Source organism: Daucus carota, chromosome 1 (assembly GCF_001625215.2).
Source record: "Daucus carota subsp. sativus chromosome 1, DH1 v3.0, whole genome shotgun sequence".
Taxonomy (NCBI): Eukaryota; Viridiplantae; Streptophyta; class Magnoliopsida; order Apiales; family Apiaceae; genus Daucus; species Daucus carota.
Window position 1 is genome coordinate 35732031 of NC_030381.2, and position 24011 is coordinate 35756041.

A 24011-nucleotide genomic window follows, 5' to 3' on the forward strand; every position below is an offset into this window, starting at 1 on the left:
GTTCTATCAGATGGCACCATGCATTTATATATTTTCCACACTATTTTTAAACCAACTCTATCAACCTCAAAATTATATAAATTTCAACCTATTATATAAATCTCCAATTTTCTCACCGAAAATAAATTCCGTTGTGGTGGTTAAGAAAAAGAAAGTGTGACCCATCAAGAACCCAACGGTTGCTACTCTTTTCATAATTAGTTTTATTAAATTCCCCATTATTTCATTTGTTCCCATACCGTGTGACTGTGTGAGAGAGAAAATATTAAAAAGAAAATAAAAAATAAAAAGCAGCCATTAAGCTTAGCTAACAAGCTCAGCCTTCATCACATTCCCTTTTTGGTCACACACAGTTACACACAGTTATAAATGGAATGATTAACTGATTCATAACAGAATCAGCCGCACCTATACATACAACTGCACACCTATACATACAAGTGTTTGTAAATGGAGAATAAAACAGAGGAGCTGATAAAGAAGATCCAAGTGTTGGAATCAGAGCATGAGCAACTCAAGCAGGAGATGTCTAAGTTAATCATCTCCGGCGATCATCACCGACGGTCTCAGTCTATTTCGCCGCAGAGACGCCGGAGATTCGCCGGAGATTCTGGCTCCTTAGCTGCATTTAGAAAAGGCTCTGCTTCTTTCAGGCATTCTTCGCCTTTGAGGAGAGAGAGTAGGAGTACTGTTGTTGCAGCTGGTGCTGAGCCGGAGAATACGGCGGCGGCGGCGGCGGCGGAGTTTAGTGATAGTCAGTATTTGAGTATACTAGAGTCTATGGGACAGTCGGTTCATATATTTGATTTGAATTTTCACATTTTTTACTGGTGAGTGTTTTTATCTGAAGTTAATTGTTGATTGTTGGTGATTTTGTGATTTTTATATGCTTGTTAAGATAACAGATTCTTGATGTTTGTTACGATTCTGAAAGAGCCGGGTTAAAAGGAATTAAGATTTGAAAGAAAATATCTATTGATTTTGTTGATTTTTTGTTTACTACTTTTACTAGTTTGGTGAAGTTGATAGATTTTGTGATAAGTAGTTTTTCTAAGCTAAAAGTAGCGTTTGGTGGATTATTTCTGCTTTTGTATAGAAGTTGCTTTTAAGTTTCAACTTGATTTCAAATAAACAGTAACTATTTTTATGGAACACTTCTCAGTTGATTCTCGCAACATTTTCCCTGACTTCTAAGTATTAGCCTATTAGGAGCAGAACTTAATTTAAGAAACTTTTTAAGCTGAGTTTGGTAAATTTATCTGTATTTGTGCTAGGTGGTTGAAGACTCTACTGTAGTTGGAACTCTTATAATTTATTTTTTTTGGATTGTTCAGGAATCCAACAGCACAACGGTTGTATGGATATTCTGCTACTGAAGCTCATGGACAGAATGTTATTGACCTACTACTGGATCCAGAAGACTGTGTTTCAGGTCATAATATATTAAATCATACTTTGAGTATGAGGGAGACTTGGACAGGGAAGTTTCCGACTAAGACAAAGAGAGGTGCAAGACTTGAAGTTATTGCCACTAACTCTCCGTTTTATGATGATAATGGCAATTTGATTGGGGTTATTTGTGTATCAAATGATTCTAGACCATTTGAAGATATGAGTTCAGCTTTGCTTGCTGCACAGAAAGTTGATACTGATTCGAGTGTTGTTAGCCGGCCAAGGAGAATTGCTTCAGCTAAACTTGGGCTAAATCCTCAACAGCCTCTGCAGGTTGCGATTGCCTCGAAGATATCAGATTTGGTTAGTATGTAGTCCTATCTATTTACTATGTTCTCTATTATTCTAAGCTATGCATTGATTTTTTCGAAGTACTGATCAGGCTTCCAAGGTGAGCAGCAAGGTCAAGTCGAAGATGAAGACAGACGATGGCATTATGGACCGTGAAGGAGGAAGTGGTGGAAGTCATAATTCTGATCATGGCTTTTCAGATACTTCTTTGTTTGAACAAAAGGAAGATGCTGCTTCAAGTGGTGGTAGTACCCCTAGGGGAGAGATTCACCCATCTTCATTTGGAGTCTTTTCTCACACTGCTCATGATGTATATCTGAATGGCAAAGAATCGAGAGATTGTGGTGATGAGTATGAGGGAAAAATTGGGATCCATAAGATTATTACTTCAAAGGCAGAGGCATGGATGAGCAAGAAAAATATAACATGGCCATGGAAAGTAAATGGACAGGAAAGGTTGGAACCAAGAAGTGCTAACACCGTCCTGCCCCAGTTAAATGCTGCTCAGGAGAGTAATTTAGCTCATAAAATGACCCATAACACATCTGCAAGACCAGATAATCATGAGTTTGAAAACAACAGATCACCACACAAGGAGGCTCCGGGGTCCTGGCCATCAATAAATGTTTACAGCTCAGGCAGTTTAAGTAGCTGCGGTAGCACGAGTAGTAGTACCATTAATAGAGTGGACATGGAGGCTGATTCTCTGGACTGTGAAATCTTGTGGGAAGACTTGACAATTGGAGAACAAATTGGGCAAGGTATAATTATAATAAAATTTAAATTCTGGTCCCCATTTCAGTTACTGATTGTGAAGCTCCCTAAATTCCAGTTGCAGATTGTTTATTACTGAAGTCATAATTTCCCAGCATTTTCCAGAATACATTGTCCTTTATTTAGTAGATGGTCTTTTGTCCAAACCCTCCTACTAATATCCTCACAGTTGCACAGACACCTTTTTTGTTGCTTATGAATGAGTTTGTAAGCCTGGCTGGGCTTGTTATGGTGAAAATATACACTTTACCTGTAATGGGCCTTCGAGCAAGTGGAATTAGTAATGTATATTTAGAGCATCTCCAATAGGCTCTTAAATCATGTAAAATAAATAATATAATATGCGACTCTTAGCAAGTTAATACATTGAATAATGTGACAACTCCAACACTACTCGTTATACTTGCTCTCTATTTATATTTATTATTATCTGAGGGAAAAGTTGGAGATAGAATTGGAGAGAAGTGAATATTATATTTTATGATAATAAGTTGAGAGTATCTAGATACTCTTTCAAAGAGAGGAGAGATAGAAGGCTCTTAAATTTTATAGAGCCACTAGAAGCCTATTGGAGCACTACTTTTTACATCTTTAAATTTAAACTTAAGAGCTTGTTTGAAGAGCCTATTGGAGATGCTCTTAGTGGCATTAAAGTATAAGGTCCATTTAGTAGCTTTCCCCAACACCCTATGGTTTTGGAGAAGCCGGTCTAATAAACTAGCTAATCATTTATTTGTCTGATTCTTCACTCTTAATTATGTTCTTGCAGGTTCTTGTGGAACTGTTTATCATGGCCTGTGGTATGGATCAGTATGTTCCTTGTCTCTTTCTTGTAATATTGTTCTTGCTGGAATCATGAACAAAAGCACGTACATGACCCAAGTTTTTTTAATTAGTGACAAGTTATCTACATTATTAACGACATGTTATAAGCGCACATCATAGTAGGACATACCAGTAATCCATCTTTCTGCGAGAAGAGCTTAAGCTATTAAGTCAGTAAATAGATGTCCACATTATGCCTCTTCACAAATTTATAGAAAAGGATGTGTTTGAAAAATTCAAACTAGGTTGTGAAAGAAGCATCACATAGTCACTAATCAGCATGCTTAAATTGGATACTACAGTATTTTCTTCTCTATAGTTCCTAATTTTAGCTACAGTTCAATTGCTTGCAATAAAAAAATACATGATAATCTGGAATCTTGCTAGGTTGGTGTGTAACTTGGCGTCTATGTTTTTCAGGATGTTGCCATCAAAGTATTTTCTAAGCAAGAATATTCAGATGATGTCATATTTGCTTTCAGAGAAGAGGTGACTCTTCTAAGTCCTCGCACCAAATTAAATTATTGTTTGATTTACTGTTGTTATTATCAGAAAAATGCGGCGTTCAATGTACAAATATGCTTGGGTCAGTCTTATAGACATGATTACAAATATTGGTTTGCATGCACCACCACTAAGATGTAGACATAATATGTTAAATTGTACATGTATTTTTAAATGGTAGGACATGAGCAAAATCGGGGCAATTTGCTTTCAGTAGATGGCTGGACCTAGTTTAACTAATGAACACTTGAGCTGTAATTTAGGAATATATTAGTAATATTTTAAAATGAAAGGATAAATTGAAAGTGAATAAATTCATATGAGGTAAGTGACACACGAGGAACTCGCATGAGCGCACACATTACTTATGTAGTCTTTGTTCTTTCTGTCCCAGTCTCCTAGTAGCTGTTTGCATCGAATATAAAAACTTACCAATTTCTAATGTTAAAAAAATTGTAGACATGCATAAGTTATTATTACTGTTACTTTAATTAATTTAGTATTTTTAATATCATCATCATCATCATCATTGGTCTGGGTCTAATAATATGATCTGAGAATAAGTTAAAATATAATAAATGAAACGGTTGATAAGGAGCTGAAAATATTATGATTTAACTTGGTAGTTCTTACATACGGGTGAAAGCCTCCTCTTGGAGTGGAAGTCTGTGTGGTGCCTGGTTATAACTCTTAAATATTTATCTACAGGAATGTCCTGAGATTTTTTTCATATCCTTAATTATCATATAGATGATCATTTATATCGAAATTTAATTGTTCAAAGTAATTATTTCATTTTCTTTGAAAAAGGATTCCTGCATTATACTGATATTTGGTTCTGATATTAGAGGTTTATACTTTGTTTGCTTGAAGGTTGCTCTCATGAAAAGGCTTCGACATCCAAACATTTTGCTTTTTATGGGTGCTGTGTCTTCACCTGAGCGGCTCTGCATTGTGACAGAGTTCCTTCCTCGGTTTCATTCTACAACCCCTTGTGAATACTTTACTGTTGCAAGCAAATTCCCATATTAATTGCCTGTAGAGTAATATCTGTATTTGCATATTTCTTAGTCTTCTCATGTCCTTTTGATTGTAATAGTGATAAGCAAGTCTAGAAAATTAATATTGTCCCTTTAAAAGGTGAAACCATGGAAACAACAAACAAATTAGATGTAAAGGGTGGTCAACCACTCCTCACAAGCCTAATAAGTACACTACATTGTGATGGAGAAAGATAATCGCTTTATATAGAGTTCTTTATAGTAATATAGCAGATTTTTGTTTTACTTTCTGTCCTATTTGTGGTTTTGCAGTGGAAGTTTGTTTAGATTGCTACAAAAAGGCACTTCACAGAAAAGTGCTTCACGATTAGACTGGAGACGGCGTGTGCATATGGCCTTGGATATAGTAAGATTCATTCAGTATACTTGTATATATTTGTAGTAAGAAGAACATATACATTCACATGTATTAATCTGATTTTCTCTTCCTACCAACTATTTCTCTGGATTAAGTCCAGGTGTTGCTGATACTTTCTTCTCAATCCCTTCTCCTTCTTCCATAATTTGAAATTGGAAGAATATCTTGCTGATTAAAAGCTATGTTATTCTACAGATATGTATCTTATAGGAACTTATCGTGCACTATTTTTATCTTACCCATATATAGGCAAGAGGAATGAATTATCTTCATCACTGCAGCCCACCTATTGTTCATCGGGATTTAAAGTCCTCAAATCTTCTTGTTGACAAGAGCTGGAATGTGAAGGTCTTCATCGTCACTTCTTGTTTCTTGTTGGGTTCTCTTCATATTTCATTTTAATATCTTATTTGCTTTATCTTCCTTGTGAAATATATAAATTGTGTTGGCTAATATAAATTTTTTTCTAATTTATTAAGCTGAATAGGTTGGTGATTTCGGTTTGTCGCGTCTCAAGTATGGTCAATTTTTGGAGACAATAACAGGAAAAGGAACGGTATATTATCGGTGCTGATAATTTGATCTTTAAGGTGTAAAAAAAGGTTCTTTATTACAAGGTTCTTTTTTTTTTTTTGTGTAGCCTCAATGGATGGCTCCAGAAGTTCTTCGCAATGAACCATCTGATGAGAAGTACGTCTTCAGAATTATTGCTTTCGCATTGATTATTGGACAAAGCTTATAATTCTAGTAGGTGTTGTTGGTAATTTCAGGTCCGATGTTTACAGCTATGGGGTTGTATTATGGGAACTTGCCACGGAGAAGATCCCCTGGGATCATCTTAACTCCATGCAGGTATTGTTTACTGTTGATATCTTTACTTTGACGATAGAACAAAAAAAATCGCGAAATATGAGCTAAATTTGATAAGGTGGGGGCCAAAAGCAGGGCATTTATTTTGGCTGATATCTTGGGTAAGTAGAAAGATATATACAGTGTGTGGAAAGGACTTAAGGACCTGAAGATATTGTAATTTTGTTGGCAAAATACCTCAGGTGACTTCAGTATTAGGTAGTACAGAATGTTGAAGTCACAGTGAAGAACTTGATTGGTCCAGTTAAGGTGGTTCTATATGACTTGAGACACATTCAAAGTTATGTAGGGTACACATATTCCAGACAAAAGATTAGTAGATATTTATTCTTGAAAAGCTCGACCCTTGCGAACAAAAAACTGGCAGTTTTGTAGAAAAAGAGAAGAGGTCAATATATTAGTGTGAAGACATGTCAAAGTGAATCCGGGATTAACCTTAGTGGCTTAGTACTGGTAAGCAACAAAATAATTGAAACGTTTAGCAAGATGCGAGGTAAAAACAGTTTTAACTTGTCTGGTTAGCATGCGTGGCAAATAATGTTTATGCTTTCAGGTGATTGGAGCAGTAGGGTTTATGAACCAGCGGCTGGAGATCCCAAATGATGTGGATGCACGCTGGGCTTCCCTGATTGAGAGCTGCTTCCAAAGGTTCTTAACTTGATTAAGATTCCTCCTGTTTTGCTTAAATTCTTTAAATAGTACTAGCTTTGCATAATAATGATTTAATCTCGTATAGAACTGTGATTTAATATCGTATAGAACTGCTCATGCTTGGCACAGGTCTAAGGGACAATAATTATGTGATTAATAGAATTTTTTATTAAATTTTATGTAATATAACTGTTTTCATATGTGCATTGAGCTGACCTGAATTGTCATGACAGCGAACCCAAAGACCGGCCAACATTTCAAGAGTTGTTGGAAAGGCTAAAAGATCTGCAGCGACAGTACGCCATTCAATTTAAGCAGAACACATCAATGCAGGACATACCACCCTGATAGAGTGCTGCACATAATCCATTACTGATTATGACCAAGGGGCAATTTTCATGCCAGCATCAACAATCATGTCTTTTCCGGAACGGAGCTGCCGGATCATCACAACAAGTTAGTTGGTTTGCAGAGTTCGTGAAGTAAGAATCAATATTTATGAGAGTGGTCGGAAACTTCTTGTGCGTTTTACACTTCAACATCTACTGCTAGGCATGCCGAGGGGCTTAATTTGGATTTGCATGTTATGCGATAGAAACAAATGTCTTTTACACCACATGTTATTGATATGTAGTTGTAATTGATCTCAAAAGGTTTTTGCTTGTTTTTTTCAGCATTATTAGCTTTGTGGTGATTCAGAATACATTTCAAAGTAATAGGAAGGTGACAACTTTAATCTTAAACACACTTCGTGCCCTCCCGCAGCTTTTTTCCCTTTCTCCGCGCAGTATATAGAAGTTTGGGGATCAGTCAAGCTTATATCAGAATGCGTTCCTATTGTCCTAGGCAACATTAATATGCTATTTTGCGATTACTTGCAGGCAGAGCAGTAGACTCAAACTTATCGAGCCTATGCGATAAACCTATTTTGAGCTTATAAGCGTATCCAATGTATATATAAATCAAAGTTCTTTTCTTTTCATCGACCAGAGATTCAATTTCTTGAACACTAAACTCGTTAAGGCTCAACTTAGCTCTAGGAAAAAGTTGGAACTTTATAAAAGCGGATCAATAATTGTTCCCAAATATGTTTGCATGCACGAAGGCTCGAGAGCTGATCAATTTCGGTCCATGTATCTCGTGACATCTTGTGATACCGAAATTTACCAACCCTTGCGACGTATTGTTACTACATTACATGCTTATATCTTCGTGAGGATAACTAATTATCATATGGTTTAGAGCTGCAAATCAAATCCATTTGTCCTTCCGAGTCTGCGTGATTTCTGAGTTCTATTTTTCTGGCAAGCGAAGCGTGAAAGAAGATAATGCAGATTTAAGACCAAGCAGGCAACCAGTCCTTGCCTTTGATGAAATCTATGGAAAGAAAGGGGGCGACTTCTTTATCGTTTAGTTGTTTAGCCCATTTTGCTCTCTTTGTTGTTGGTGCTCCTGGTCCGTAGCACTTGTACTCTGCCTGGTATAAGTTTCTGTTTTCATATTTACAAACAGTATTTTCATTAAAAACCCGAGACCAAGATTGTGTTTGTAAAAAGAAAAGACGTTTCAAATTAGTAGTCCGGCCTGACTTTTGAACGTTTTCAACTATTTTTATTAAACAAAAGCCGGACATGACTACTAGTATTTTGAAACGGAGAGAGTAATAAATGACGTCGAAGTACTTACTCAGTGCTGCCATCCTCATATCTCCAAAGGCTCCAGCCTTCGGGAACAATGGTATTTGAAATATAAGTTTTTACGAACACAACTCGGGAAAACGCTCCTTTCGCTCTTCCCAGATATACTTCTCCGACTCCATATACTTTCCCATACAAAAACACAAATCCACTGTCTTCATTTGCCGCTGGCCTGTTCTGTGCTGTTATTGACCCATGGATCTCTACCCTTTTGTCTTCAACCACAAATATCTCACAGTCCTGAATCCAAAAAATGCGAGCCTTTTTCATGAGTCGATTAAAATCATCATCCAAAATGTGCAGAGAAAGTAAGAAAAAAAGCCCGGGTAGTTTCAAGCTGTTTAATGACCAATTTTCTTAAAACCCCGAGTTTAATGAAAAAAGAATTTATAGGTACTCACATGATAAACGGACTGAGCACGACCGAATATAAAATCAATAGAGCCTTGAATGTAACAGGTATCGTAGTAATGCCTGCCTTTGTAGTCGAACAGTGTGTTATGGGTGCTATGGAATGCGCAATGGTAGAAAGCAACCATGTCCCCTGCCACCATTGCTGCCACCGATTGATTTTGGGAGGTCATTGCTACGCCAGTGGGAGCATCATTCTACAAATTCCATCACGTCGCAAGTTTTAGAACATTCAGTGTCATTCTAAAACGAAATTCAATAACCAAATGTTTTTGTCAAGGGTCATTCTTTACTTAGATGGATGATTTTTATTGTCAGAGATTTTTGTGCATGCAAGGATCATCATTATTAATGAGATTGAAGTCTATACAAAGCCGATAGACATACACTAGAAAATCCGTTTTATCAATCAAGAGAATGAGAATCGAACCTTGATGCTGAGACCAAACACAACAACATGGTGAGCATTCACTTTTAGAATAGCGGATTCCGTGTTGTCAACCGAGCTCTGAGACCACCTGATCGCTGTTTTTCCTTTACCATTTCCTCTTAAAAATATAAAAGGCTTCTTTTCTGGTATTGTCACCTTTTCCCTGCAACAAATGCATCAACATTGTCTGCATTACACACATTGTCTCTCATCACTAATCCATAAAACTACATTACCACCTCTACACGAAAAACGGCTATTTTCAACAAACAATTTTTTTTTCATCAATACCTGTAAACACCTTGCCTAACATGGATTATGACCCAATTAGTATTCCCATCAGGGACCGAATCAATTGCGGCTTGAATCGACTTGAACCCGTCTGTTCCTTCCAGAGCAACCTTAATTGTGCGATTGGTGTTAATCTTTTGTGTCAGGACAGAAGCGTCAACAATGTTTGGTTTCGGAGGTGGCGAGCCAGCGACAACATCGAATGATGAAATGAATGTTATAGCAAGAAGAAAATATAATGTTCTACTAATTAAAGATTTATCTTGAAGACAAGAAGAAGAAGACATTTTGTTTGTAGGGGGAAGATGAAATTGGTTAAAATGCTGCATGTGAATATGGAATGACAAGGCCATTCAATGAAACTGAGGTTGAATTTTTTGTTTTGTTCTTGTTTTTTAGTTGTTGCACAAGATTAGGGCTGGAGTTTCTGGCAAGAGTGGCATTTTCAGACAACTTAGGACTTCCATTAATAATTGTGAGGTTGTCATGACGTCTCACTTTTATTTTTAACTTGTCATCTCCTTTTTTATATCTTTGTCTAAGTTGGGGTTCAAATTTCCTTAATTTTTTTAAAAACAGATAGAAAATTGGCCATATTAAAGAGGAGTCTTGTTGCATGCAGCCATGTAAACTTGTCGTAAGAAATGTTGTTAATATCTAATACTCCTAATATAAGATCATTTTGAGCTGCCCACAAATTTTGTTTGTGAATAATGAGTTTGTTCAGTTGGTTGACTTGAATAAACGACAATCTAGTACAAAAGGATGCATTCTCATAGCAATGTCAGATGGGTGCGGAAACATAAAATGTTTAATGTATTAATATAATTAAGTTTATATGAAAGATAGACGTAGCACTCAATATTTGAATTATTAAAAATAAAAAACATTATCATTCTCAAATATTAATATCGTCATGTTACAACGCATTCTCCATTTTATAATTCTCAAGCAAAAACAAGAGTTTCGCAATTAGCGTCATTATAGATGTTTAGAAGCGACGAACCATTGTGTAATGTGTATATTTTTTAGACCATATGATTGTACTTGTTTTAAATCTCTAAATTCTTCACAGCTTTCCAATGATTTATAGATGAGAAGCGTACATGAACTGATATAGTCAGATTAAATTGCATGATGTCAAGTCGATGAAAGAAATGTACAATGTACTATAATTTGCCGATCACTTGATGATATGCCTTAGAATCAGTTGTAGGAGCACCATCTCGTGTTGTCTAAGAGCTAAAAAATTGTTCATATATAAGTGTTGAAATACTTTTGCTTTCATTCATCTTTTGAGAATATTAGAGATTTGCATTGATTGTGAGAGAATTAATCCATCTTAACAAGGTATTACTTCAACATTTAAAAGTATCGGAGAAAATCTGGATCTTTAATAATAAAATTTAAGCAGTAGGTAAGGATCTTTATACATGTAAGCGTCATTATTATCAATGAAATTCAAGTCTAAGACAAATCTATCGCATAATCAAAAAATGATTGTTAAGTGTGGTGATTGTTAAGTGTGTTATCATCATGACCACACGGAAATCCAGTAATAATGTTGAGACTCCCCAGGATGCACGCATGTTAGCATGTTCCACTTAAATTGTCTTTAAACACTCTGGTTAAGCTGTATATATATGGGTCCTGCATGGCGGATTTCTAAAACTGCGTTATTACTCGCAGCAAGATCAGCCGAGATATACAGCGTTGTACTGATGGAGTATTTTGTATGCATGGGGAATATACTATTGTCAATACACAATGCATGGGGAATGATCGATAAATCAAGTCGCTGAATATACATCAATGCTGATAAAATACTACTCTACTACTACTAAGTTGCGAAGAGCGGCGGGCTTCACGGCATGTTACCGATTAACGAGCTACGTGTTGTGTGAATCCATCGGAGCATCTGCGTGGGGTGAACTACAAGTCTACAATGATATAAATTTTTTGATAATTATTAAACTAATTGATAGTACCTGCTACCATAAATACCCACTAACGACCATCTAAGCAATGGATCACGAGAACTATGCCCGTCACCCGGTGACATGACGAGAACGCTTGAGAGCATGTGCCTATTAGCAACGGATGTTATGTTACAGCAGGTATCAATATGTACTATAAATAGATATGAATCACTACACACCAACACAAACAATACTGTGGACTACAAGATAAGTATCTGCTTTTTACTATTGTAAGATTTGCACAAAACAGAGTAAATTAAACGATCAAGTCACACATACTCTTTTGACAATATTCATGATCATGGCAAAAAAATTCCTAAAACACATCCTAAGTATCTTATTCTCGTCCAACTCACTATACTAAGTTTAAGGAGTGGGGGGCAATGGTAGTACCCCGCTTCTGCACGGTCTTTTACCTGTCTCCGCAGAATTAACCTCTAAAACACTCCATCAGTATCTTATACTCCTCCAACTCACTAAAGTAAGTTCAAGGAGTGGGGGGCAATGATAGTCACCGCTTTACACTCCCCGTTGTCATCAATCAGGCCTCCCCGCAGACAGCCAAGAAGCCAACAGACAACGAGTGTTCCCGTCATCCAGCAGCAAGGATCTCCTATAAATAAGAGACTTTGGTGAGAGGTCGAGGGAAGTTGATCTTCACTAACAACATTTTATCATAAGTTGGTAAAGGGACATCCAACTGATTATCACATCAGAGGGGCTTGACGGCCACCACCCCCGATCGAGTTTTGTTTTGCAAGACTCCCTCCCGGTTCTTTCCACCACTTCTCGGCGTCAAGACATTGAAGTCAAGGTCAACAAAAGGAGACGATTTTGGCCTTATCACTAATATTACCCAAATCCCGGCGACGATCATATTTCCTGTCGAGGATGGGAGTGTTGGGAATTTATCCCACATTCATGGTGGAAGTCTGGAAGGGATACATGATACTACGTTTGTTTTTTTTCCCTATGACATTTTTAACTTGGGCATATAATTTTAGATGGAGTAGTATTACGTGCTCATTTGTGTACATAAAATTTGTATATAACGACATAGTTGGTGGGTTTTAATTGGGGTTGTTGGTGTAAATGCTGGGTTATTCCAATTAAAATTAACCACATGTCATTAAGTACATGTTTTTGTATACAATTATGTGCACCAAACATTTACTTTTAGATGGGTTGACCGAAAATATTATTTTTAATTGATTTTTTTATAAAATTAAAATTTTGATTTGGATTTTTTTTTAAAAACATATATTTTTAACTACACAATCAAAACACTTAAAATTGTGTGTTAAAAGTCAAACGTCATATATTAAAAAACAGATAGGGTTATGTAGCAGGTGTCCAAAAATAGATTTGTATAGTTGTCTCAATTTACTGTATTACTCCTTTCGTCGCCCTGAATTGCATACAATAGTGGAGGGTACACGACACGTATTCTAATACTCTTGTAAATTATAATTTTATAAATTATATTTAAGATTTTCTTGTTCTGAATTAAAATTTAATATTAAAGATTTTAGTTAGAATTTTTTTATAAAAAATAAGTTACAAAAATATTTTATAAAAACATTAAAATGTGTGTCGAACAATGAAAAAAAACATATAATTATGAACCTGACAAAAGGAATGGATGATATTGTTTAAATATACAGTCAGTTATAAAATCAAATATTCGGATATGAAAAGGACAATTATTCACGAACAAACTTTTTTCTTTAAAAGATACTCCCTGCATTCTGAAATATTAATTATTTTGATTTTTTACATGTAATTTACGATGAAAAGAATATATTTTACAAATTATTTTTTCAAAATTTTTCTAAACAAAAATATAGATATAAGAAAATACAACATATTATAATTTTTTATATATTTAATTACGCAAAAAAAAATGTCAATACTTATTACACGAGAATATACGAGAATACAGGGAGTACGATGCCCGAAGGAATACTGGTACGTTATTATTTGGTTGTTTTTTTTTTGTCAGGTACGATATTATATGGTTGACTTCACATTAAACAGTTGAGCATGAACCGGAAACGTGAATCTAAGAGCTCTTGGGTGCATGACATTAAAGCTCAAACTCCTAACCATAACCTACTCCTTCCACATTGATGAAGCCAGCAATGTGCGGATCGAATTATATGTTCACTCACCACCACAAACTTATACAGTTATGCTACATACAATTATCATACTCACAATGTGTAATCATGTAGTACAGTATGCCTGTATAATATTTCATTTATTTCGAATCTTTTCCAACAGCATTTGTGCAACAATATTCAAATATGAAAATAGTATTTGTTCAGTTTCACCCTGACTTCCTCTGTTTGATCAGAATGCTAATATTGGCAAGTAGAAAACATCTATGAATGTAAAGAAAATATATGAATGTAAGAATGTTTTATATAATTAAAAAAAGTAATGTGTGTATAGGATATAATGGTATTACGAAAAACATATATCTCATGTAGGCTAGTGATAAAACACAAACCAAATTTTAAATACAAATTAAAAACCAGTTTCAAAATCATTATTTACAACTACAAAAATCACTAGTTTCTACTGTATTAATCACTGTTTTATAAAGTAAAATTTGTAATTTTTATTTTTCATATTTAAGAAAATATACTTATCTTAACTACTAGTTGTCAATTATAAATTATTATTGATCAACTATGATAATAAGAAGTCCATCATGATAGTAGTAAGTGATGAGAGGAGGTGTGTGATTGTGATAAATAGTCGCTAATTGTGATAAATTATGATAACAAGCGGCGGTGGCTATTAGTGAAGGTAGCCGGTGGTGCACAGTCATAAACAAGCGTTGGTAATTGTGGCTGGAGGTCACTTATTATGATACGAGTGATTATGATGATTATATAGGTTGTATATATATATAGGGGAGGGTTCTGGTACAAACTTACAAACTTACAAACTTTTTTTGTTCAACATATATATAACTTGAGTTCAACATTTTTTTAACATATTTTGTTGAACATCGATTAAAATAGTAGTGGAAAAGTACATAAACCAATTTTTAAATGTAAGAACTAAGGTAAACATGTTATATAATTAATATATATGTTTCTAGACCCTACCCAAACCTAGAGGTATAGTTTAAACATCTTTTTAGATATATTCAACACAATGATAATTACTGTTCAACACCCGATGTTGAACCCCGGTTATAAATGTGTTGAAAACGCGATATATTTATGCGTTATTTTTAAAAATTGTGATGTTTTTTGAAAAATTTTCATCATGGATACTTTATATAACTAAGGATTAACACGATGGGAGAATAAAAAAAAGTTTGTAAGTTTGTAACTTAAAAAAGTTTTTATTTGATCCTATCCCTATATATATATATATATATATATATATATATATATATATATATATATATATATATATATGTATGTATGTATGTATGTATGTATGTATGTATGTATGTGTGTGTGTGTGTATGTATATATTTATATTCGCGAGATATGCTTTATATAAAGTGACTTATGATGCACAAATTAGTGATTTTTATAATTAAAAATAACGATAAAAATTGATCGGTGGCAAAGCTTTTTAATTTTTAGTTTATTTGGTTTATATTGAAGTAATACTCTATGTGGCTCAGAATTAGTTCTGCTTAAACTAAAGTACTAATTTATGAACACTATTTCTGAGTTAGATATATATATATATATTTTTTTGAAACTAGATATTATTGTTAAAGAATTAATAGATGAATTAATGATACACAGGATTGTCACATCTTCACTAAAACTCATCAAATTCGATAAAATGCTCGCATGTGCCAGATTTGTGACCCACATCTTACATTTTCAATTGAACAATACACTCGCCAAATACCTTACTATATATGTCGTATCACTTTTTTCTAATCGAGTCTGATCCGCAAAAAATAACCGTAGTAAGTTACAACTTACAACGATATTTACAGATTATTTGTTGATAAAAAAATTTGAAAATAATGCATTATTGTTCAGCCGATAAAGAAAACTCATGTCATATATGAATTAAACACAATGGCGTCAATGCGCTATGATCCGTATCTATCCCAATTCAAAACGAAATAAATCTGATGTGCCCAGGCCGGCATAAACTGTTGAGCACCTTCATATATACTCTGACACTTGAATGGCTTTGAAACTACGTGGAAAATGACTTTCGTTTTCCCTTGGATCTTTATTTCTCATAATTTATCAAAAATGATTTGTCGTAATTTCATAATAAATCATAGAGTACTGTTTTAACCCACCCAGATTTTTTTCATATGAATTTAATTCTGACATTAAATATAAATAACTGCAGCTGCTCTTAATTAGCTTATTGACTACTAGAGTACTACTTAAAAAGGAGCAAGGACGACCTGAGTATACAGAACAAGAATTAATCAAAAAAGATTTGATTGCACCCAATTGGGAGTAGTGTCTCATAAAACATGTTATTCTCAGTGCTCATCTTCATTTTCTTCAGTTTCAACCTCAACACTGAACTACTTGAAGCAAAAGGACCGAGCCTTTCTTATGGATTCTATAAAGACTCATGCCCACAAGTGGAGAACATTATTAGAGCTGCTCTTAGCTCCATTCATCTCATGGATCCTACTTCAGCTCCCTCTTTGTTGCGCCTCCTTTTTCATGATTGCCAAGTTCAGGTCTCATCCATCTCGAACCTCAGTTTTCATTTCCGACGGATAAGTCTTTACTACTAGGCTGTCCCGTGAGTTAAAAGGTCATTTTGCATTTTTAAAGAGGTCTCATTTTTGTTGAATATTTTTTTTTATTCACAGGGTTGTGATGCATCCATCCTTCTTGATTCAACCAACGGCGGCACTCCAGAGATTATCTCAAGTAAAAATTTCGGAGTACGAAAGCTGGAGCATATAAATTACATAAAATCAATGGTAGAAGCAGCATGCCCTTTGAAAGTATCATGTGCTGATATTTTAGTATTGGCTGCGAGAGAAGCCGTGGCATTGTCATTAGGCCCTCGTATACCGGTTCCTTTGGGGCGGCGTGATTCAGCCGTCGCCCCAAGCAGTAAAGCCGCGGACACATTATTACCACCGGTGAGTATAAATGTCGATGGGATGCTGCAGTTGTTTGCTGGGAAAGGGATGACAGTTGAAGAAGCAGTTGCCATTATGGGTACGTTCGTACTGCACCTTTTATTTTTCTCTGAGGTGGCTTTTGGTAGTTTATATCCATGCATAACATTAAATCACCACTGCGGGTTGCACGTGATTTTTACAAAGGAGTTCCAAATATATTCCTTGCAAAGAAATAGTAGTAAAACAGAATAATCTTATGTTCGGATTTTCTAGCGTATGTTCGTGCAATCACTTTTTAGTTAAGCGGTGAATATCTATTGGCTCTAAATCTCATATAAGTAAAAAGTAGAGTTATTAAGATGTGTGGACACACACCAGGAAAAAAACCTTTTTATGTTTACTGAATTTAGGATCTCCAAGTACATCTTCAAACTGTACTAAATTAACTTACAGTTTTACCAATAGTATTTTGTACGAGAGGGACTCTAGCTTTTAAGCTTATCAACACATTTTAGATTTATTAGAAAAACTTTTACAGATGAGGGACAAGTTTTACAGTTAATCAGTTTGAGGTGTCATTGCTCTTTAAAGCAACAGGTGCAGATTTTATTATTGTTGGTAGTAGTATTTATGATAAGTTGATTCAAGAGTTCAAGTACTATTGTTGTCTCTGATCGATTTCCTGACTTTATCTGGCAAATGAATAGCAAACTGACAAGTTGTGTATAATGTGGAAAGAACTGTGTATACATTGAATATCCTTTTAACAGTATACCAACTTATTATCCCCGATTGCTGGATACCATCCCTTCTTATAATATAATTAACGGATTTTCTAGTCTGTGGTCATGAGCATACACTAACAACCACTTTTTAGTTTGAGTTCTGATGAAATTTACAGGGACTTGGTAAATTGTCTCTGTCGATGATTTGTGTGCATACATGTGACGTCGTACAAAATGCAGGTGCTCATTCATTAGGTGTCACGCATTGTGTGAACATCTTGGATCGTCTAGCCAGAGTGGACAAAAACATGTCCCCAGGTTTTGAAGTGTCGCTGAGATTAAGCTGCCCATTCGGCTCTTTAACTCCGAATACTAGCTTCGTACTAAACGATCCCACTACACTTATGTTTGATAACCACTACTATTGGAGCACACTGAGAGGGCGTGGGGTGCTCAAAATTGACGCTGATTTAGCGACTGACCCCAGAACGTTGCCGTTTGTGCAGCGTTTTGCAGCGAATGAAGGGGAGTTCTTCAGGGCATTTTCTTCGGCATTTGTGAAGCTCTCTTCTTATGGTGTGTTGACAGGGAAACAAGGCATGATTAGAAGGAGTTGTAACAGAATAAGGTAAATGATAGGAGGGATTGAAGTATTTTGTCATACTGTACATGCTCAAATACAATAATTTGGTCGGCATCATATGAATTTATTGTGCAATGTACGATCCATGTTGGCTTCGGATATTAATGATCAACTAAAAATTTGAACACACTTGTTCAGTGAATTTGAGGGGACCATGCTATGCTAATCCAACGACGAATACCTATTAAGCTCGTATGATTGCACTCGAAATTATGACCAATTTTCATCGTAATCAGTTTCTGACGGTGGTTGCAACTTCTGTTTTTTGTTGTAGTGGTACGAGAGACTTGCTAAGTTGAGTCATTGCTTCATTGATGCCAAATATTTTTCGCTCTCAACCAGTTGCTTGATTGGTACCCAGTTCAATTGAGGCCATCATATTATTCATTGGCATTTCGCTATGAATCTCACGAAGCTCCCGTGCAATATTACTATATTAGTGACCGACTAATATAGAGCTAGCATATTATGTTATTACCATACCATAGTTCATGCCAATCTTGTTCTTTAGCTTTTGATCTTAGCTGAAATTTTCTGTACAGTTCGAATACCTGTTCAGGACTAAGCAAGTGGGACAAAGAATGTGTTAGCTTGTGATGATTTTATAGCTAAATTTAATCGGCTTAATTTTGCATCAGACGCGCGATAGTTGTGTGCACGTACAGTTTAAGCTTCTCAAAGAGTGTTGCGTTGTAATAGAAGAAATGTCGATAATAAACAAATTCGGCGATCTCTGGCGGCAACTAGGGTGTACGTACAACAGCCTATCCGAGCAGGAGCAGAACACTTCGGTTAAATTGTTCGGGCTCAAGATTGAGTTAATAACCCAGTCATGATTAGTTGAACGAAAACTAGAATCGATTTCACTGCGCAACACTAAAAATTTGAATTTGATAAGTTCAATGTATAAATTAAGAGAGAGGGTGTTTGTCTGAACTTAAACCCAGATTTTAAGCAATCTTTAGCTTTACGCTAAAAAATGTATGTTTGTGTAATAAATAAGCCAGCTTAAAGGCGAAATAAGCCGGATGTAAGTTTGAATCACAATAATAATGTTAAATTGAAACCCGCACAACATCACACACGATTCGTAAAAAATATAATCCATAATCGTATCACAAAAATTAAAATTTATAGGGAACTGATAAATAAGCTCCTTGGTTTACTATTTAAGCTCCAAACCTGACTTTTCTAATAATAAATTACATACTTGTCCCTGTTTCTAAAATACAATTCTAGAGTATACGGATGATTTAATATCAAACAAACAGGCTTACCTAATTTCTTTACATAAACCCTTCATCTCCCCTCTGGCTTCCAACTCGTTTCCATCGCAAGTGTAAAGCATGCATACAGAAATTGAAGATGAAGTTTTAGCAGATCTCAATGATATGATCGAACTCGTTCGGACAAAAAATGTGGAAGAGCTCTACAAAGCATGCGATTTAGGACATGTCAATCAGGTTATTCAGAGAGGTAATTTTCATGACTAAACTTTCATTCATGAATTTTAGTTACCATGTTGATATCTATTGCAGAAAGAATCTTTAGTCGCTTCCATTATACATATTATTAATTTAGTGATTTTCATTTGTATATAGATGATTCTGTAATCGATAATCGAAGTCCAGAAGAATCGGATATACTATTATCTATTACAACAAAAGATTTTTTGAATCGTGAAGAGCTTCTCAACAATGTTCGTGAAATTGTTTTAAAAAAAGTTTCGTTACAAAAATTAAAAAATCGAAGACAAATTGTTATGTTGTAATTTGTTGTGACAGAGGTGGTAAATATCATGCAACCAAACCACCTGAAGAGAAAAAAAAGAAAAGTGACTGGATCAAGATTATTTGATTGTCCATTTGAAGTTTGGGGAAAAAGAAAAAAAGATGGGGTATGGAAGTTGGATATAAAAAATTTGTCTCATAATCACGAACCTTCGACAGATATGTCTGGCCATCCCTTTTGTCGTCGTTTTAGTAAAGACGAGGTTGAAAGAATTCAAGTGATGACAAGAGCAGGTATTCCACCACGCCAAATACTTACATCACTCAGGCAAAGTAATTCAAGTCTTGAGGCAATTTCCAAGACTTTGTATAATGTTCGTGCAAAAATAAAGAAAGAAAGCTTGGATAGGCGTTCTAATATTATTTTTTTTAATTTTATTTTTTGTTAACAAGTGATTTTGTTTCATTCTAGATGTTCAGTTAAACTATATTTGTACATATATTATTTATGTATATTGAATAATGGAAAAATGAATCAAGAAATTTGGACAAATATGTAATTTATTATTAGAAAAATCAAATTTGGAGTTTAAATAGTAATCTGAGGAGATTATTTATCAATTCTCAATTTATATTTTATAATACAATGCGATACAGCGCGACTTTATGATCCGTGAATATATTTTGATCACTAGAAAAAGGGTGTGTATTTGCATTCTGCACACGCTAATATTTTTTATACTTATTCTTGTTTATTGAATATAAATCATTCTGTCAAATCATTCTGTGTATCTTGTTTATTGAATATAAATCATTCTGTCAAATCATACGTGTGGCCAATCCTTTCTCTGCTATTTAATATAAATATAAAGATGACAATGAATTTTTTGTGTGAGTAATGTTATGTATAACAAAATTTTTATCAAATGATGTGGCATACAAATGGAAAATACAACCAATCAAATTTTCACCCCTCATATGGGAAAAGAATTTTAGAAAATGTTTCAGTGTACCTAGCATTTTCTTTTTGTTTATTCTGAAATGACAAAATATAGTTTAATTTATAAATTTAATGTGAACATTTTGTCTGTTTATATATATGTGTGTGTATGATGTCTAAGACAAAAAAGAAAGAAATGTATATTCGGTCATCATTTTACATGTGTCCAATTAATTCAATTTAGATTATTGTTATATTTATTTTTGCTTTATGCCGTAATAAACGCAAATACAAATTTTTACAAAATCTTGATCCCTCCTCTCTTTGAAAAAAGAAAAAGAATGCAAAAAATTCCATGAAATAGTATTTTGTCCAGCTGTGTCCCGCTTGGCCCAGAATCAAAAAATTAAACAAATTCCATATCAAGAACCAAGGCCAAAAATCTATATATTCAGTGGTAGCCATCCAGCAGCACATCAAACCAACACAAAACAAACTATGGCTTGTTCAAAAATTATCTGCATTTTTCTAGTGCTCTGTCTCATAAACCTCCCAGTAAACCACTCTCAAGTTGGAGCTCCCCCTGATGATTACATCACATATATATGTCTCCAAACAATCGATCCTTCCCTCTGTGTCTCCGTGCTCTACAATCTCCCCAACACCACCCATGCTGATCTACCCCGTCTCGCGGAACTAATGATCCAGCAGCCCTTCCTCAAAGGCCTTGGAGTTTTACAAGATATCGGGACTTGTATCGTTACCAAAGTGAACGATACCGTCCTTTCGAGCTACTGCAATCTCTGCTTTGGTGATTTCGAAAGTGCATTGTTCCGGGGCCTGAGACCTGCCACTGCACAAATTAAATTTCGTCGAAATTTTTACAGCATTAAGCCGCTTGTGAAAATTGCGACGGACAGTATCACGCATTGTCTCAGGTCGTTTACAGAAGGAACGAATGTGAGTGATTATAGAAATCCAACGTTTGGTGAACGGGCTTATATTGTTCGTGACATGACGCTGATTGCTGGGAATATGCTTTCGCTGCTGCAGGGGTGATCGATGTTTTTGCTTCTTTTTATACGCATTTAAGTTCTGTTTTGTAATCATTTTTTATGATTCAAGAATATTTTTATCGACGATTGATTATTGTGGGAGATTTTTGCTATGTACTAGATGTTTTTAACAAGGTTGGTTGCTTGTCAAAAGAATGGAACTTTTAGATTTGTCTTTCTTCTGAGAAAAGGTTGTTATTTGTTTTGAAATTTACCATCGATAAAAATGTTTTTCCTCCTAAAATCGAGATCGTTTTTATTTCGATACGGAGAGGGGAACAAGACTGGTTTGAATGGCCAAAATTCTTGCTTCAGCTAACAATTTTGATTGATGGTGAAGAGGCTACAAAGAGGAAACCCAATTTTCTTTTAAAATTGAGTACATACATAAGTTATGTAAGAGCATCTCCAACGGCGTTGGCTATAATCGTTGGCTAAATTTGACCTGTAAGACATTATGTAAAATTTGCTGAACCTATAAGACATTTTGCTTCAATGGTACTGGCTATATTGGTTGGCTATAATTTAAAAATAGTATGTTATTAATATTTTAAATTGTTAAAATAGAATATATCAGTTCAATATGGTAATAAATGATGTACAATCTTCCTACAGATTTTCTTACAGACCTGTAGAGGTTCGACAAATTTAGCCATCCACAGGAGGTTGGCTAAATTTATAGACAACAGGTGAGCATGGTTGGAGTTGAGTTTTTGGAGCTGTTGGCTAAATTTTTTTATTTTAAGTAAGCCAACTCACCTTTTAGCCAAGGGTTTTAGATGGTTGGAGATGCTCTAAGAAGCCAAAAATTAGATCGTCTTTATGTGTAAAAACTCCATACGTCTTTATACAATTCAAAAAAAAATATATAATAGAATTTGAATACCATTTATGTATTTTATGAAATCTTGATCGAATAACACAAGATTTTATTGTATAAATTAAGATCTTGATAATATCTCAAGATTTTATAATTTTTGAAAATCCTAGTTGAATACACTCAGTTTTTGATATGTTAATCAAAATCTAATATTCTCGAAAATGTAGAATCCAAGAAAATCTTTGCAATCCAGATTGAATATGCACTCCTAAATTGAGTAGATGAATGCTTAGCTATGAACCGGTTCAACAACATAAAAAATGGCCAACAAATGAAAATGACCAATAAATGGCAACAAAATTACACTGAATTTATAGGGAATTTGAATTTGAATATACCAGAATACCCTGTAATAATATTCACAAAAGTACCGGAACACATATATTTTTACACTGAGCGACTCAAATAGTCTAACAAAGTGCTCGTCTAGTGTTACCGTCCAACACAATGATCAGATATTTTGTTTCGTTGCACCGCTAAATAGGTGGTTCTGAAGATGACTTGAAGCCACAAAGAATGAATCTTGAAAATGAACATCTCTAGAACACATGGTGACTTCCAATCTGTTAATCCACAACTGTAGCATCGCAAGTGGTTCTTGTTCAATCATCAAATGTCACGCTACCTTACTCCAAAAATCAAAACAAAGAATTCATCCATTGCATTTAAGAAATAGATATACGCGCAATGACACTGAACTTAACGAAATATAAGTAATGTGGGACTATGAAGCAATGACCCCTGTGCATGGACAACAAAACGCCCCAAAACCCGACTCGTTACCTTGAAAAACAGTTGGACACGTGACAACCTCTCCCAAAATCATGTCATCTTAACCACAATACACCAGGCTCAATAACTTAATCTCATTATCAACCAATCTAGACTAGCCAGTTGGATGAAGGATAACGCACATCGACAAAAAAGGGATGGAAAGAAAAACAAGAACTTCAAAAAGGAATAGAACCATGATCGCTACGAACACTAGTTAAAATCCCTATGTCTATTATCTAATTATCTCGTAATCCTGGTTGAATAATCGATAACACTGCGGTTAAGAAGGGTTTAGCAGAAAAGATACAAAATGATATACAGTTAACAGTTGGCGGTGGACACAAATACACAACACACCTGATTTACAGGTCATTTTTGTCAGTGTGAGAGTGTGAGTCTGGTGTTTGTTATTAGGGAGCCTCTCCAGGTATAATTGAGAAAAATATTCTAGACAGTCAAGTTTTCGATATCTAAAGTTGCTTGACATAGTCACAACTCACAATATGTACAATAGGCAAAATAGAAGCTAACAGATGGATAAATGTAAAGTAGCAAAAAAACCATCGTGATACAAGCCA

General features: G+C 34.9%; 3 protein-coding genes across 13 annotated transcripts; 2 read left to right on the forward strand and 1 right to left on the reverse strand.

Moving 5' to 3' along the window:
- The first annotated feature begins 302 nt into the window (after positions 1-302).
- On the forward strand, positions 303-7529 carry LOC108204654 (uncharacterized). 11 transcript variants are annotated; one of them, XM_017374197.2, is made up of 13 exons: positions 303-830; positions 1335-1755; positions 1835-2504; positions 3287-3327; positions 3763-3831; positions 4720-4820; positions 5160-5253; positions 5515-5613; positions 5753-5821; positions 5906-5955; positions 6036-6117; positions 6689-6783; positions 7020-7529. In XM_017374197.2, the coding sequence occupies exons 1-13, from the start codon at positions 451-453 to the stop codon at positions 7132-7134; spliced, it is 2286 nt and encodes a 761-aa protein (XP_017229686.1). In that variant the 5' UTR covers positions 303-450; the 3' UTR covers positions 7135-7529. The 11 variants fall into 11 exon arrangements, 3 of the variants coding, with proteins under 3 accessions (XP_017229686.1, XP_063937879.1, XP_063937883.1); XM_064081809.1 differs by having other exon boundaries at positions 5912-5955; positions 7020-7274; XR_010285756.1 differs by lacking the exon at positions 7020-7529 and having other exon boundaries at positions 5906-5956; positions 6021-6117; positions 6689-6716.
- Positions 7530-7822: 293 nt separating this feature from the next.
- LOC108199947 (probable pectinesterase 67) lies at positions 7823-9964 on the reverse strand. Its single transcript, XM_017367982.2, has 5 exons — positions 9616-9964; positions 9325-9487; positions 8885-9091; positions 8473-8723; positions 7823-8276 (listed from the first exon to the last, which is right to left on the reverse strand). Exons 1-5 carry the CDS (start codon positions 9942-9944, stop codon positions 8123-8125), a joined length of 1104 nt encoding a protein of 367 aa, XP_017223471.1. The 5' UTR covers positions 9945-9964; the 3' UTR covers positions 7823-8122.
- Positions 9965-15980: 6016 nt separating this feature from the next.
- Positions 15981-18133, forward strand: LOC108194950 (peroxidase 29). The gene is made up of 3 exons (XM_017361888.2): positions 15981-16290; positions 16426-16783; positions 17652-18133. The coding sequence occupies exons 1-3, from the start codon at positions 16075-16077 to the stop codon at positions 18041-18043; spliced, it is 966 nt and encodes a 321-aa protein (XP_017217377.2). The 5' UTR covers positions 15981-16074; the 3' UTR covers positions 18044-18133.
- The last annotated feature ends 5878 nt before the right edge of the window (positions 18134-24011 follow it).